This window comes from Nuphar pumila, chromosome 4 (genome assembly GCF_984573655.1).
Source record: "Nuphar pumila chromosome 4, dmNupPumi1.hap1.1, whole genome shotgun sequence".
Classification (NCBI taxonomy): Eukaryota; Viridiplantae; Streptophyta; class Magnoliopsida; order Nymphaeales; family Nymphaeaceae; genus Nuphar; species Nuphar pumila.
In genome coordinates this window covers 143,817,180-143,833,144 of record NC_143252.1, presented here as the reverse complement: position 1 = coordinate 143,833,144, position 15,965 = coordinate 143,817,180, and the positions used below count along the sequence as shown (strand labels likewise).

The following is a 15,965-nucleotide window of genomic DNA, read 5'->3' as shown; positions in this document are numbered from 1 at the left end:
TACATGGTGAGCTGTTCATGGGCCAAGCTAGATGACTTCACCGGTTAGGCTTCTTGTTCCAACCCAGCAGAGTACACTGTTGGGACAACCCAAACATCCGTAGCTTGGCCGATCACTTGATAAAAAGAGCTCAAGGAATAATTAAACCCAAGAAGAAAAAGAACATACATCCAACACTATATATACTATTACTTAACGTGGTTGGGTGAAACCCACTTACATTCACAAATAAACCTCACAAACTCAACACCCGACGTGTGTGGAGGTATCAGACCTAAACCATCCTAGGTTTTTCTTCTAGTTCGGGTCGGATTCCGGACATGTTCATTACACACTCCACATCAATTCAACTGCAACCTCACCCTAATTCTATACCGAGTCTCAGGTGGCCCAATCTTGTCAGAATCAGTTTACCAATCCAAAAGATCTAAAAAAAACAGCTTCAATCAAATGGATTTTAATTATTTCAGTTAAAAAAGTTGAATAAAAGGTCCCAAAAAAAACAATTCTGGAAATTTTTTTCTTAAAAAGGAAGATACAAAAAACGAGGTCCAATCAAATTCTAAAATATGCATTTAATACTTAAAAAATATAATAAACAAATGCCATAATTATCGCAGAATATCAAAAGAAAAAAGAAAGCATATTCACATCTATTTCCGATTAATCGGTGAAGTGCCGATTCGATTCAAATCAGCTTTAAGTTCGGTTTTAAAAAACATTGCTCTGGCCGAAGATTCCACACATGTCAAGGAGATTTTAGCGATATAATTCAGTAATAGATTTCGTAATGGATTTGATTTCACTGGATCTTGGATTTCGATGCGGAACCGGTCTCCAAGAATCGAAGTCGGTTGCTTGCTGCTGGACCGACTAATTGGGTTCCGGATGTCAAACCCAAACCCGTTGACTACGTGCGCGTGTACAACGAGCGTGGGACATTTCTTTGTTGTTCATACGAGCGGAAAACACGTGGCATCCTGTAGTTGGTTTAGATAGGTAGGCCAACAAGTAACGCGCGGAAATGACGAACGAGGACAGCTTGCATGGTAACTCTCGGTGGGACTGGAACCCGGTGCTTTCTTCGCAGGCTCTGACCACCACGTGTCGGTGGCCAACGCGAGTTTCGCTAGCCAATCATTGACGCCTCCTTCGGTACGTTACAAAAAGCGAAGGAAAACGAAGTCTCTCTCTCTCTCTCTCGCTATATATATATATATATATATATATATATATATATATATATATATATATATATATATATATATATATATACAGGAAGGGCGCTGACACTAGGAGGAGAAGGGAGTAGTTTCCGGATAAGGATCGGAGGCGGCCGAAATTTGTTCGCCGGAAATGTAGAGTCCGATCGCCGGATTTTTGGCTTCCATGAGCGATTCTGAGGCGGATGACGCTGCTATTGTCTGGGAGACAGAACGGTAGCAGAGACGGACGAAGAGACCGTTAAAAATCAGGTGGAATTCGACAAATCGGTAAGATGGCTGAGATCGAATACGCCATGGAAATTCGCGGTCTCTGATTGCTTTTTTGTAAATACTACACGGAATCTGTTCGTTTGAAGGAAGGAAGCACCGACGGCGGAGGTAACGAAATCTCCAACACTGATGAATTTTGGTAAAAGATTGGAAATTTCTGTATGAATCGATTGGTCTGAAGAAAGGAATATATACAGAACGATCGTGAAGGGCGAATTTACAGCGATCTTCTAATAAGTAATAAACCGAACTCCTTTTCGAAGAATTCGAGTTGATTTTTCGTTATATCTGTGATCTAAGAGAAGGATTCAATCGGCTGGAGAGCGAGTTTATGCGATGGCGTCTGTAGTGCTGAGCGAAGTGTCACAGCCGGAATCTCATGTGACCGCCATCTCTGTCGCCGGAAAAGGAGTCGTTCCGGTGGATGTCGAGATCGCGGCTTGCGATTGCTGCGGATTGACGGAGGAATGCACCCCTGAGTATGTGGAGATGGTGCGGGAGAGGTTCCACGGGAGGTGGATCTGCGGGCTCTGCTCTGAGGCGGTGAAAGACGAGGTCTACAGATCGAACATCTTGATCGGCACGGATGAAGCCCTGAACCTGCACATGAACTTCTGCAAGAATTTCCGGTCGTCGGATCCGAAGAAGCACCTGATCTCGGCGGTGAGGCAGCTCCTCAGGAGGAGTCTGGAAGGCCCGAGGCGGGTGGGCTCGGCTCCGAGCAGCCCCGTGGCTAAGGGAGGGGTTCGTCGCTCCGCCCTCTCGCGCTCCGACAGTTGCGACCCGGCGTTCGCTCAGTGATGAACAACCAGAGGGAAGACGCTTGCGTAATGCTCTATCCGCTATCGATCGCTCTGTCTTTAGTTTAGGAAATCTAGGCTTCTTCTTCTTCTTCTTCTGTGCAAAGAACTTGGTCAATGATTGGTGAATTGAAGAAGGGCAATTTTGTAAATCTCTTTTTTGTCTTCTTATTTTTTTTTCTTTTTTCCCCTTTTGGTGGAGATCTCCGATGCCAATGGAGAAGGACTCAGGTGGCGCGCATTTGATCCTTTTTTTTTCCTGCTTAGTTATCGATAATGTGTCTTGATCAATTGGGCGACACGGCGGGGAGGACTCAGTGTTTGATTTTTTTTTCTGTGACTTTGTGTGGCAGAAAAACGCTACTACTGGTAACCTCAACCAATGTTGTCAATATCGGAATCGAACATGTAGCCAACTATTCATGTGAATCGGCAGATACAGATTCTCAAATTAATCGTTCTGAATCAGCCAAAAATTAATTAAAAAATATTCGGTGTCAATGGAATGTGACACATGTTAAAACATTAAAAAAATTAAGTTTAAGTTAGTTTTTATATTTATTAAAAGATAGCAGATATATAAGGTTTATGGATACCAAAGAGGGCGAGAAGAATATTTATAGGCTTGCAAAGATGAGAGATAGGAAATCGAGGGATCTGGGTATGGTTAGATGTATCAAAGATGAAACGCAAAGGGTTTTAGTCAAAGATGAGAAAATTAAAGAGAGATGGAAAAATTATTTTGATAAGCTATTTAATGAAAGTCATGCTCAAGATCTTAGAGACTTGTCCACTCCTTTTCATGAGATGAATCGTGACTTCATGCGCAAGATTCAAAAGAAAAAAACTGCAGAAGCTTTAAAGAAAATGAAATCAAGTAGGGCAGTTCGCCAAGATGGTATACCTATCGAGGCTTGAAAATGCTTGTGAGAGAAAGGTTTAGAATGGTTGACAAATCTTTTTAATAAGATTTGACGGACAAATAAGATGTCTAATGAGTGGAGGAAGAGTACTTTGGTGCCTCTATATAAGAATAAGGGTGATATACAAGATTGCACAAACTATCGTGGTATAAAACTCATGAGTCATACTATGAAACTTTGGGAGAGGGTGATTGAGTCTAGGTTGAGGAAGATTGTCATGATATCAGAGAATCAATTTGGTTTTATGCCTGAAAGATCTACTATGGAAGCTATACATCTTCTTAGACAACTTATTGAGAGAAATAGAAAGAGGAACAAAGATTTGCATATGGTTTTTTTTGATTTGGAGAAGGCATACGATAGAGTACCTAGAGACGTTCTCTGGTGGACAATGATGAAGAAAGGTGTTTCTCTCAAGTACATTAGTATACTTAAGGATATGTATGAAGGAGTAGTAACCAATGTCCGCACTTGTGGAGGGGTGACAACCAATTTTCCTATATCGGTTGGGTTACATCAAGGATCTGCTTTAAGCCCTTTCCTATTTGCTATAGTGATGGATGAACTTACGAGATCAATTCAAGAAAATGTGTCGTGGTGTATGTTGTTTGCTGATGATATTGTTTTGATTGATGAGTCTAGAGTTGGGGTTAATGCTAAGTTAGAATTATGGAGACAGACATTGGAAACTAGATGTTTTAAGTCGAGTAAGAGTAAGACAAAATACATTGAATGTCGGTTTAGTAAGCAACGAAGTAGTGATGGGAGTGTAGTGAAGCTTAGTGAGCAAGAAATACCGATGGATGATTGTTTCAAATATTTGGGATCTATCATTCAAAAGTATGGAGAAATTGATGGAGATGTAAATCATAGGATAAAGGTTGGGTGAATGAAATCGAAAAGTGCAACTGGAGTATTCTGCGATTGTAGAATGTCATTACAGTTGAAGGGAAAGTTTTATAGGACGACTATTAGGCCCCCTTTACTATATGGTACGGAAAGTTGGGCTGCCAAGAGACATCATATTCAAAAAATGAGTGTAGTTGAGATGCGTATGCTTAGATGGATGTGTGGAAATACAATAAAAGATAAGATTCAGAACGAGGAGATACGTAAGAAGGTAGGCGTTGCACCCATTGAAAATAAGATGAGAGAGAATCGTTTACGGTGGTTTGGACATATTCGGCGAAAGCCTAATGATGCTCCAGTTAGAAGGATGGAGAAATGAGAAAATATATTAGTTAAAAGAGGTTGGGGTAGGCCTAGGAAGACATGGATGGAGGTGATAAGAAAGGATATGAATGCTTTGAACCTCACCGAGGACATGACATTGGATAGAAATGATTGGAGGAGAAGGATTCATGGGGAAAACCCAAAATGATTTTCTTTTTTGGTTCATATCGCCGACCCCAATTGTTTTGGGATGAAGGCGTAGTTGTTGTTGTTGTATTAAAAGATAGCAGATTCATGTCAGTATCGTACCGATTTTTTGGCGATATGATAAGCATGCCGATACCCACCAATGCTGACAACACTGCCCTCAACCCCAGGGCCTATTGTTGCTTGGGCTTGCGCAAGGAGCTGCCGCCGGCCAGAGTAGAAGCCGTGCCTGACAACCGAAGCCCGCACTAACTTAACTAATCCCTTTGGGTTGACTCGTGTTTGATTAATCTAAACAAGACAATAAAGGCAGGCGTCGGTTGTGCCTACAGCTAACATGACTAGTTCGTCTGCTTTCAAAAGTGACGATATGTTTCCACAATCTCTGTTTCCTTTGGTGATTTTCATCTTCATTTTAGAGTTAAGGACAGGATTAAAAACAGAGAGAAGTGAGTAAGAAACAATAAAGGAAACCAGCACCAACCGGGGGCTCCGCTTGTCTGGTAGGAGCAGCTACTGCACGTTACCGTGTGTTGGGACGTTACAGGTTCAAAACCCAATGGTAAAGTTGTATAACTGGTAGGGGCCTGCCTAACCCCATCTTGCCTTTAAAAAAAAAAGAAAACAATGGAAACCAAGTAGGAAGTGGCATAAAAATGTAATTCAAACATATTTTGTCATTTAACATAAATTTTGAGCCCTTCTATAAAAAAAATAATCATGAAAACATAGTTTTAGGAAACAGTGTAAATTAACATTAAAGACGCATTTTTAATATCAAAGAAGTTCATTTTCATGTTAAGAATTTGACTGTGCATAACACAAAGGGCAAATGAGATTCGAGGCGTTCTAGCACGGAAATTATTTGTCATTTTAGCACGAAACTGCATGATGGTTTGGTTGGTATGTGACGTATGTTTACTTCAGAGGCTGGATCAGATGTAAGGCAACAGCCCGGGCCCCTAATGGACAGGGGTCGGGCCTATTATATAATATATAATATATATTATATTCTATGTTATATAAATATACACGGGCCCAGACGGGCCACAGGTCCACCAAGTGGTGGGCTGGGGCTGGGCCGATGCCCACCCCTCGGTGCAATAACATTGCCCAAAATGCTTTTGCTGCTGCACGTGTCCACCCTCAATCTTTCTGACAGCATGTGACTAGGGATGCATATGAGAAGAGTTTGAACCGAGCTTGGCATGTTCAAGTTCGGCTTGCTCACGTAAAATGGTGCACAGGCTTCGCTCGAGCTTGAACTGATGTAGAGCTCGGGCAGAGCTCTGCTCGTTCATGCACGGATGATTTGTTAACCGGTATATAGGCTCAACTCGAGTTTGGCCCAAGCCTGAACTGAGCTGAGTCCGGTCACTTAGTATTTCACACTTCTGAGTGCAATGGATCGAGATGGCTTGGGCTCTGTCCGAACTCAAAGAAAAAAGAATAAGAACAAGGAAAGGAAGAAAGAGGAGGAAGGGGGGACTGAAAAAATTTGTTTTTGTCCTTTATCCTCTTCTTCTTCTTGGTCACACAAAGAGAGAGAAAGAGGTGGCGGTGGCGATCTTGGGGTGATGGTGATCCTAGATGGCATTGGCAGAAGGGGTGGTGATGGGTGACGGCAATATTCGGCCGAAAGAGTGGTCCAGCCGGTGGTTGCAGGCAGATTGGGCTTTGGAAGGAAGGATCCCGACCAAAAAATCTCCTCAGAATCTTAGAGAGAGAGTAAAGGGGCCTGAGGTGGGGTAGGGGCTCGAGGCAGGAAGGGCGGTCGAGGCGGGTGGGGCTTGAGGTTGGGTGGGGGGCCCGAGGTGGGGTATGGGCTTGAGGCTGGGCAAGAGGCAAATTTTTTAATTAATATATATATATATATATATATATATATATATATATATATATATATATATATATTATATAATACGAGCCGAGCCTTATCAAGCTCGGCTGAGCCTCAGAGCTCAACTCAAGCTCGACTCATTTATAGGCCAAGCCAAACCTTATCGGGCCAAACAGACCTTACCAAGCTAGTTAGGCCGATCAAGCTCGGCCGAGCCTCATAGCTCAGTTTAAGCTCGGCTCATTTGTGGGTCGAGCCAAGCCCGAGCTAGCTTGGTTCGTTGTTCATCTCTACATGTGAAAATCAGGTGTCATCACATGGCACACTTTGAGTTTGCCTTTGCATGACTGCCCTCCATCTGCTTTTATGGGCCCCACAACTGACAGTCTGTCAGCCAAAGATGGAGGGCATCAGGTAGAGCGTCACACTTAGAAGTATGCCATGTGATAGCACCTGATCCTGGGTCGAGCTGTGAGGCCCAACAGCAAATGGATGGCGGTCAGGTGCAGCCGCATAAGCACTTTGTGCAATGTGATTGCACCTGATACAAATTAACAAAAGATGCCTATAGGGCAGTTTCTAGGGTTAGGTGGAACCTGGTATATTCCAAACCAGGTAAAGGATCGGAATGGGCAGTCTGGGTCAAGCAAGAAAGGAACACACTGGATAGCTGATTTGTGAAAGGCTCATTGCACCATCCTCCATATTGCAGGAGGGTCGCAGCAGGAGTTCACGCTTTGGCATCTGAAAGTTTATGCAGTCGAGGCTGCATGTACCCATACTTGGAGTTGGATCTTATGCCCCTATTTGGATTTGGATCCTACTTTAACAAATGAAACCGAACTTTAGGTGTTTGGATTCCCAGAGTAGTGGTTGCCTCATTTTGCCGTGAGACTGGGATCATGCCTCACATCGATATTGATCTTCTCCTCGGGCTTAGCGACATTTTTCTTGCTCATATCCAAACAAGTCACATAGGACCTTGAGTTGTAGCCCACGATCCATTTGGAGCTGTTTTAGGTTCTGTCTCACGGATCGGGCTTGGGTTCAACCCGGAAGGACCTTTCCGTGGGTCTGACTGGTTTGAAGAGACCATGGCCTAGGTTGAGATACTGGTGGGTTTCCTCCTTTCATGACTCATGAATTTAGCCATGTTAATGGTCTTGGTGACCAAGAAAAACCCTCCCGCCTCCCTGCTTTCCACAACTGCCATATGATTTCATGTCAAATTCTAACAAAACCTCAGAAAAAATATCGCTATATATAAAAACATATACAGATATAAAAGAAACTCTAATAATATATTAAAACATTAAACAAATGTTCTTATCGAATAATGTCAAGAAAAAATGCGATATTTCCTAAGAGCACCAAATTTTCAAAATATCCTGTTTTTCTCACTATGGTGGTTTTATTGCAATATTAAGAAAATATGGCCGATATGTATGACATAGCATTTAAGGCACAGGCGATCACAACCAGCCGGGTTGGAACTAGGGCTGTCAACCGGCATGGTTTACCCGGACCTGACCCAAACCAAACTCTATAGGTCCTGGGTATGGTGATAAATAAGAAGACCCAGGTTCAAATCTGAAGGTCCGATTATATACATGGGCCCGGGTATAGTTTGTAAAGATTTATACCAGACCCGGACCCAACCTGAGTTTCGATTAAGACCCGCAGTTTTTCAATGTAGAAATGATAAAAAATATGGTTTTACAGTGTTTTGGTTCATTTAGTTCTTATCTGGTCCAGGTATGGTTTTTCTTAATTATACTGGACCCGATTAGACCTGAGTCTGGACCCGATACTTACCCGAAAATCTAATCCAAGTCTGATTTCACCTGAGTCCGAACCAAACCCCATTGACACCCCCAGTTTAGCATGAAACAGGAGACTTCACCAACCACCCATTCCATTCAAATCCTGCCATCCACACATGCACGGGAGAATCTTCCAAATTTCCACAGTTTTTTTTAAAAGCACGAGCAGCACGAGGGGAGAAGTGAAGCACCCTTTTCAAGCAATGAATATTTTTTCATTCTCTAGTTTTAAGGCCAAAATTTAAAGTCAATGATATTGCAATCACCTTGGTAATGAAACAGACATATTGTGGGCTTTGTGAGTCGACTCATGTAAAACGTGCACTGGCGTAGAAAAAATAATACAACAAATCATTTTCCTCAAAGTGTTAATATATATGGGTAGAGATCCAACGAGTATTTAATTCCAACCAACCACCCTTATGCATAAAGACTTCAAAGGAGCATAGGTTAGGTGAGTGGTCTGTGACATAATGACAGAGAAAATATGGACAGTTTATTAATTGTGGATGTAACAGCAAAATCAAGACTTTTATGGCAACTTTTGGATAGTCTAGTTCCATGGAGTTACCTTAGCTTTGCAAGCCTCCAAAGTGCATTGTTTCCTGATTTTTTTGAGTTACCAACCAATTATGGGAGCCCTACACTAGTATAGTTAGCAATCAGATGATCCCCACCACCATGAATTAAGAAAACTTGGTTTAGACCAACATTCATGAAATTACATAACTTGTTTATCAAAAGAAATTGCAAATGGTAGGGGTGGCATCAGGTTGGGTCAGGCCGGCCTGACATAAAACCAGGCAACCCAAAGCCCGGCTAGAGTATTGTCGGGTTGGCCCTTTAAGCCCAACCAATTAATCGGGCTAGACTTCATTGTAAAAATATTTTGGCCCGGCCCATTTACTAATCAGGCTGTCAAGCTTGGGCTGCAAATGGCATCCCAAACTCAGTTTGGGACCAGGCACTGGCCAGGTACCCGGCCCGTTGCCCACCCTAGGTAATTGTGGTTATGAATAGCTTGACTTCAGACATCTGAACCAGATCATGGCCTACATGATTTGCTATTTTCACTAAGAATTGTCTGTATAGATGTGAAAATCCGGATTCAGTTGGGCCTCCAATTTGAATCTTATTCAATATTTTTGGATGTGGATGTTGAAGATCCGGTTTGAACTTCTGTGGTCAGATTGGTTTATACATGTATTCAATCTGTTTTTACCAGATCTGTAGTATCATGTAACTCGATGGATCGACCTCAGGCTTAGATTTTGGACTTACTGTTTAAAATTCAGCTTTGGATAAAGCATAATTCGGCTCCATATCCACTATCTTTGCTCCCCTAAGTCCAAGTGGGAAAAATCACCTAATCATCCTATTCAAATCATGTTTTGGTATTGGCCAATCCAATTCAAATATTTGGATTCATGGAAAGATGCCATTGGTAATTGAATAGGCTATACCAGGAGAATTTGGATCATACCATCAATATTTATGTAAATGTGGATCCGAATGGGATCATGGATCTTAAAGAATTGCTTGTGTATGATGATTGCCGCTAACAATAAGCAATAATGCCTGATAAATAGTTGTGCTTAGGTGACTAGGCTTTTGGGAGATACAATAGAAGATAATCTTTGATATTTTATGGGTAACTCTGAAAAACAATTAAGATATTTTATGCATTTATTGCAAGTTTGGACAATAATTTAGAAGCGTGAAGAGCAAGGTCCATTGTTTGTGGTCAGATTGGGACAAGTCTATCCAACCAAAGGTACAAACAAACATTTATTATTATCATTTTTTTATAGGCAAGCACGGACTTATTTTTTTCAATTAGTCAGTGCGGTGCAACAGTCATTCATTACCGCCGCAAGCCTTTCTATCGCTCTATCACGGGCATAAAATGCTTCACAAACCCGCAACGCGCCAAGCTGCCCAAGCTCATACCAACACCTTTTCATGTAATGAATCATTTTCATTGGCCCTGCGCACCACCTCGTGCGCAGTTGCCTAGAGAAAGATGATAAAACACATTTTCAAATGCATATTCTATGTAGTCAATGCCGCTTAGTGCACAGTCATCCCATACCAGTTATTAGTTTCGAAAGAAGCATAAACTTTGCCTTAGCCTTGCGTGCCATAGAGCATATTGTAACTCCATACACTCAACACAACAAAACCTCGTCACCGAAGGAACAATATTTTATGACCCTCAGTTTGAAGACCAGTTGATGATTAAACACCATAGCGAAGAGCACAACTCAGACTTATTCGCCAGCACCTAGGCATTCAATCGCCTAGCTTCGAGTCACCATACTCGATTAGAATCACCTAATGTGATCCCTGAGAAAATTAGCTCTAACCCACACGCACCCCCGTGCGTCCAACCGCTACGCGTCGGACATCCAGCAAGTTGAAAGGTCCTTAACCAAATCTTCAAAGACAACATCCTCTGTTCTGCTGGCATTGCTTAACCAAACAACGCTCCATGTTTGTACCACCACACAATGATGCACTAACAATGATACCGATGCATATCATGTGTCATGCTACCACCGCACGTATACCGTGCATTCCTACACTCGATGCATTTTCCACTCAGTAAAGCTCTGCACTGTACATGCCCTATTCTGAAAGAGTTTATTCACGACTGAGTTCTCAAGATACAACTAGGCTTGGACCTCAAGAACGTCACTGCTTTGCAAAATCAAGTGACCTCTATCACACTTAAACTTGGCAAGCCAAATCGAGAAGAAAAGAATAAAAAGAGAGAAAGCTTGAGAATCAGAAAATCAGAAAAACCAAAAGACAAAAGGTAAAAAAAATTATAGACTTCAAGAAGGCCAAAACTTTTTTGTGATAAATGAAATTAAAGGTCATAAATTCAATGGTTTGAAAATTAGATAAAAATGACCATGAACGGTTACTCATCTTTGACTAACGATCAAGGACCTCCAAAACCGTCCAACAGTCACAATGCCCCATAAACGTTATATAAATGCATTTTTTAAACCTTTCAAATGGCCAAATGATTCGAGAAAATGAAAAGTCAAAGATGGCTTGGTCAAAACGAACCTCAACACCTTACACACACTGTTGTGAGTGTAACAACATGTCCGTTCCTACACAAAGCGCATAAACGTTTAAACTACCAAAGTAATGAATAAAAAACAATCTATTTAAACTACCAATTTTTTTTTCTCTTAAACATGAGCCTACATATTTTCAAAAACAATATAACACCAAAACTTTAAAAAAATGTGCTATATTTTGAAAAAAATATCAACAGTAAGGGTCCACTAAAATTTGAAATGGAGGATAGTTTATCCCTTAAAGAGCATGATAAAATATGTGCATGCACGATTGTATTAGTTTTTTCTGAAAGCCATGTTACTTCCAAACCGTGTGCAGCTTGTGTTCGTCTCCATTGCGACTTTTTTCTCATAACTGAAATGGCAAAAGCAACATTTTTCATGCATAATCCCCAAGTGCATGCAAGCATTAAAGGTGGCAAAATCTGACCCAACAAGCCAACCCGCTTTTTAGTCGGGTTCAGGTTTGGCTTAAACAGGTTCGTGTCGTAAACAGGTTGACCCGCCTAACCCGTTTATTAAACGGGTCAGGTTCGTGTTAGGGGTATGCCAACCCGCCAACCCGTTTAAGAAACGGGTTAGGCGTGCGGGTCAACCCGTTTACACGAACCCGTCAACCCGCAACTCATATATATATATATATATATATATATATAAAGTTATTAACTTATCTAACCCTAACCCTAACTCCTAACTTTACAAGCCGCAGGCACAGAGCTCGGGACCTCTCCCATTGTTTTGGTCGAGCCCCGACTAAAGCCTGCTCCTCTTCCTCTCTCTCTCTCTCTCTCCTCACATTTCTCTCGTCTCCCTCTCCTCGAGATGGATGAGAACCCGTCGTCTCCTTCCTCAGAAAACCCTAACCCTAAGAAGTCCATTCATTGATCCCTCGGTGGGGGGAGCAGGTTATTTTCTCGAATCTTTACCACATATGCAAAAAATTTGTCTGCATTTATCATGATTTTCAATCGGCCTTGTGCTTATTGATTTCGTTGGTTTCTCGCTCGATTTGAGATGGAATTAACCAGAGTTTTGTGGTTTTGGGTGTCGATTGCGGATCAGAAATAGGGTTTTCTCTTGCATTTGTTGATATCCTGTTATGGAAGCAACTAAACGTCTACATTGCGATCCTCGTGGCGGCTTCGGCCTTCTGACTGCTCTTCGATAGAGCCGCATACAACTTCTTGTCATTTGTCACGAACATTCTACTTCTTCTCGTCTCGATCTTCTTCTTCTGGGTGAAATCTGCTGCTCTTCTCAACAGGTGAAGGTTTTCTTCTTTTCCGTTTCTCTTTTTGGATTTGGATTTCTTCCTTTATTCTGAATGGAAACCGGTCTCTTTGTTCTATCCAGACTCCTTCTGCCTTTTTCGAATCTTGAATTATCAGAAGATCGAGTCTAATTGGGTCGTGTCGACCCGACCCGTTTATTAAACGAGTTAACCGTGTTGTGTCGGTTACCCGTTTAATAAATGGGCCGGGTTCGTGTTTGCCACAGCCGACCCGTTTAATAAACGGGTCGGGTTTGTGTTGAGGTAATGCTGACCCGCCAACCTGCCGACACAACCCGCCAACCCAACCGGATTGCCACCCCTAGCAAGCATGCATGATGTGAATGGAGTTCACTGATTTAATCAAACATCTCATTGACCCGTGGATGCAAGCATCAACATCACCAAGCACACCTACCCTCGTACCCCCAATGTAGATCCATATAGCAATCAATTATTTTGTCATTTTAGACCAAGGGGGGCCTAGACCGGGCAGTCTAGGTTCAAATCACATGGGCGTCACCCCTCTTCGTAAGCCAAAGCTTGGTGACTCTTTGGGGTCGAGGGATAAGCTCTCGGAGTTTTATGCTGACATTGACAAAGACAGTAAGTACGGAGGCTGAGCCAGCGCAGCTAGGTCTCTGTGCCTGAAGCGGTTTATCCAAGTAAAATAAAATAAATTTTTTTGTCATTTAACATGAGAATGAGAGTGAGAGGGAGAGTGAATAAAATTTATATTGTATAATCTTATGGATTAGCTAAGAGACCAAAAATATTGTACTTTCATGGACTCTAAACCTCTTAGTTGAAACTCTGGATCACATCGGACCTCATGGATGTTTTTGGGCATAGTCAAAATAATATCAATCAACCTTTGAATCCTATTTTTAACATAAAAACATGGTTTTATAAAATTTTAAAATTGAATATATTATATCATCGATTTTTCAATCCCCATCAAATCCAACATACACGTCAAAAAATAATGCAAGATCATACCACGTGGACACGTTCTTTATTCTTTAGCAAATGTCCAAAATTTGAGACACTCTGAAAATATTTATTTTTTAATGAAATAAAAATGGAGATTCTCTCTATTTATTTTTTAATGAAATCAAACATACCGCAACATCGTCAGAAGCATGTAAAATATGGTAAACCGTTTGTATTTTTTATACCATCCTCTATTATTTTTTTGGGAGTAGGGTGAGCCCTAGGCCAAGGGAGAACCATCATCTCACCGACTGCACATTGGCTGGCCTCAGGTTTTCCCTGCTCACTGCAGTGTACCCCAGCTTCAACCTTGTGACAAGGGACGCTCATGGTAGGGGTGGCAATCGGGTCGGGTTGGCGGGTCGGCGTGTCAGCATACCTCAACCCGAACCCGACCCGTTTATTAAATGGGTTGGCTGTGGCAAACACTAACCCGACCCATTTAATAAACGGGTAACCCGACATGACCCGCCAACCCGTTTAATAAATGGGTTGGGTCGGGAAAACGGGTTGGCGGGTAGCGGGCGGGTTGGTGGGCGGGTTGGCGGGCGGGTTGGTGGGTCAGGTTGGCGGTCGGGTTGGCGGGTTGACCCACCCACCTAACCCATTTATTAAACCGATCAGCCAGGTTGGCGGGTTGGCATACCCCAACCCGAACCCGACCCGTTTAATAAACGGGTTAGACGGGTTGACCCGTTTATTAAACGGGTTGGCTTAAGCCCAACCCAAACCCGCCTAGGAGGCGGGTTGGCGGGTCGTGTCAGGTTTTGCCACCCCTAGCTCATGGTGAGTTGGGTTTGGAACAATGTTGTCAGTATCAGTGGGTATCCGCCTGTATTATATCTCGTATAGGCAGAAAATTGATACGCTTCACCCCTAAATTGGCTATTTTTTAATAAATATAGAAAATACTTAAAATTATTTTTCTAATATTTTTTTAATGACTTTAACATGTGTCACATTCTGATTGACACATAATGTTTTTTTTAATTATTTTTTGATCGACTCATAACGCTTCACTTGAGTATCAGTATCTGCCGATTCACCTGAATCGTTGGCCAAACTATTCAGGGCCGATACCGATACTGAAAACATTGGTACGTCCCGCTGACATTCACAAGTCGCCCTTGCCAGATGAGCAGACCCCTGTTTGGAAACTAGTGCTGGGATGGGAAGTGGCATCTGCCAAATCCTGGATTTGGAGGTGGTAGCTGTCAATTCCATGCTTTAGTGTAAATACAATGCCACATCCCATCCCAAATGCATCAACTCCCAGCTATCAGTTTTCAAACAGCGGTGGTTTGACTAACTTTTTGCCAAATGTATTTTACTTCTATCCCGTTCCTAGATTCCAAACGGTCACTAACTTGCAACCACATTCATAGATAAAAATTTTTATTTTTGATAAAATAATGAAAAGTTTCAGCAAAATTAAAAAGAAATGAAATTATTAAAAATAAGTAAAAGGTCTAGAAACATAGGAAATATAAACCCAACCCCTATATTACTAGGGTCCGGTTGAGTCGACACAAATAATATTCAGGTCAGCAACTTTTTATGCCCATGCCCAGGAATTTGGCTTTTAGTTTGGCTATCCCATACAAACACGACCCATTGACTGCCCTAGATAGACACAAAGAACAACTAATTTGTAATAAGAGCAATAATATGCTTTAACCTAACTACTAATTGTAACAAGGCTAGTGTTTTGCGATTCCATACAGAACCAACCACAAGACCCAATCATTTTTTTTTATGATGTTTGAACCTTCACCGAAGCGAGAAAAACCTCGAGTAGGGCTCCATGACCACCCTGCCTTACGTGGCCCACCTCTAAAAGCTATGGACATACCCTGGCAAGGTTTGATCTGATCCCTTCATCTCAGCACCCTCGTAACCACCCTGCTGGCCACAGGGGTGAACCCACGGTGGTGAAACCCAATTATTTTAATGTTGAAATATGAATCAGATCCAACTTGATGTGAACCGGTTTGACATAGGTACATCATGGGATAAAGTTACAGAGCAGTTGTTGCAACTGTACAGACCCATTTTAGACTCCAGCCTCCCACTACAGGCTTATTTTAGAAGCGCCCGCACATAGCATTCATGGCATCTATTGGTACTTATTTGCATTCCGATTTTGATTTTGGGAATAAGCCAACATTTAATGCTCACACTCGTACAAAAATTAGTTCTTTTGAAAAGGTGGAGGATTTTGTGGGGAAATTATTTTACAACTCAGAACTTTGAATTTTCTAACCAGTACTAACCTAGAGATTTGTTTGAAGTTTTCCCACATGACATGCCTTCACGTTGGCCCTTTTCTCTTTCTTTTTGCACAA

At 41.9% G+C, this 15,965-nt stretch overlaps 1 protein-coding gene across 1 annotated transcript; it reads left to right on the top strand.

Moving 5' to 3' along the window:
• The first annotated feature begins 1,317 nt into the window (after positions 1–1,317).
• On the top strand, positions 1,318–2,440 carry LOC149841456 (uncharacterized). The gene has a single exon (XM_090004806.1). The coding sequence runs from the start codon at positions 1,833–1,835 to the stop codon at positions 2,295–2,297; it is 465 nt and encodes a 154-aa protein (XP_089860932.1). The 5' UTR covers positions 1,318–1,832; the 3' UTR covers positions 2,298–2,440.
• Positions 2,441–15,965: the final 13,525 nt, after the last annotated feature.

What these genes read in the sequence shown, in the direction of transcription:
- LOC149841456 (XM_090004806.1), top strand. Translation starts at nt 1,833, where the DNA reads ATGGCGTCTGTAGTGCTGAGCGAAGTGTCACAGCCGGAATCTCATGTG.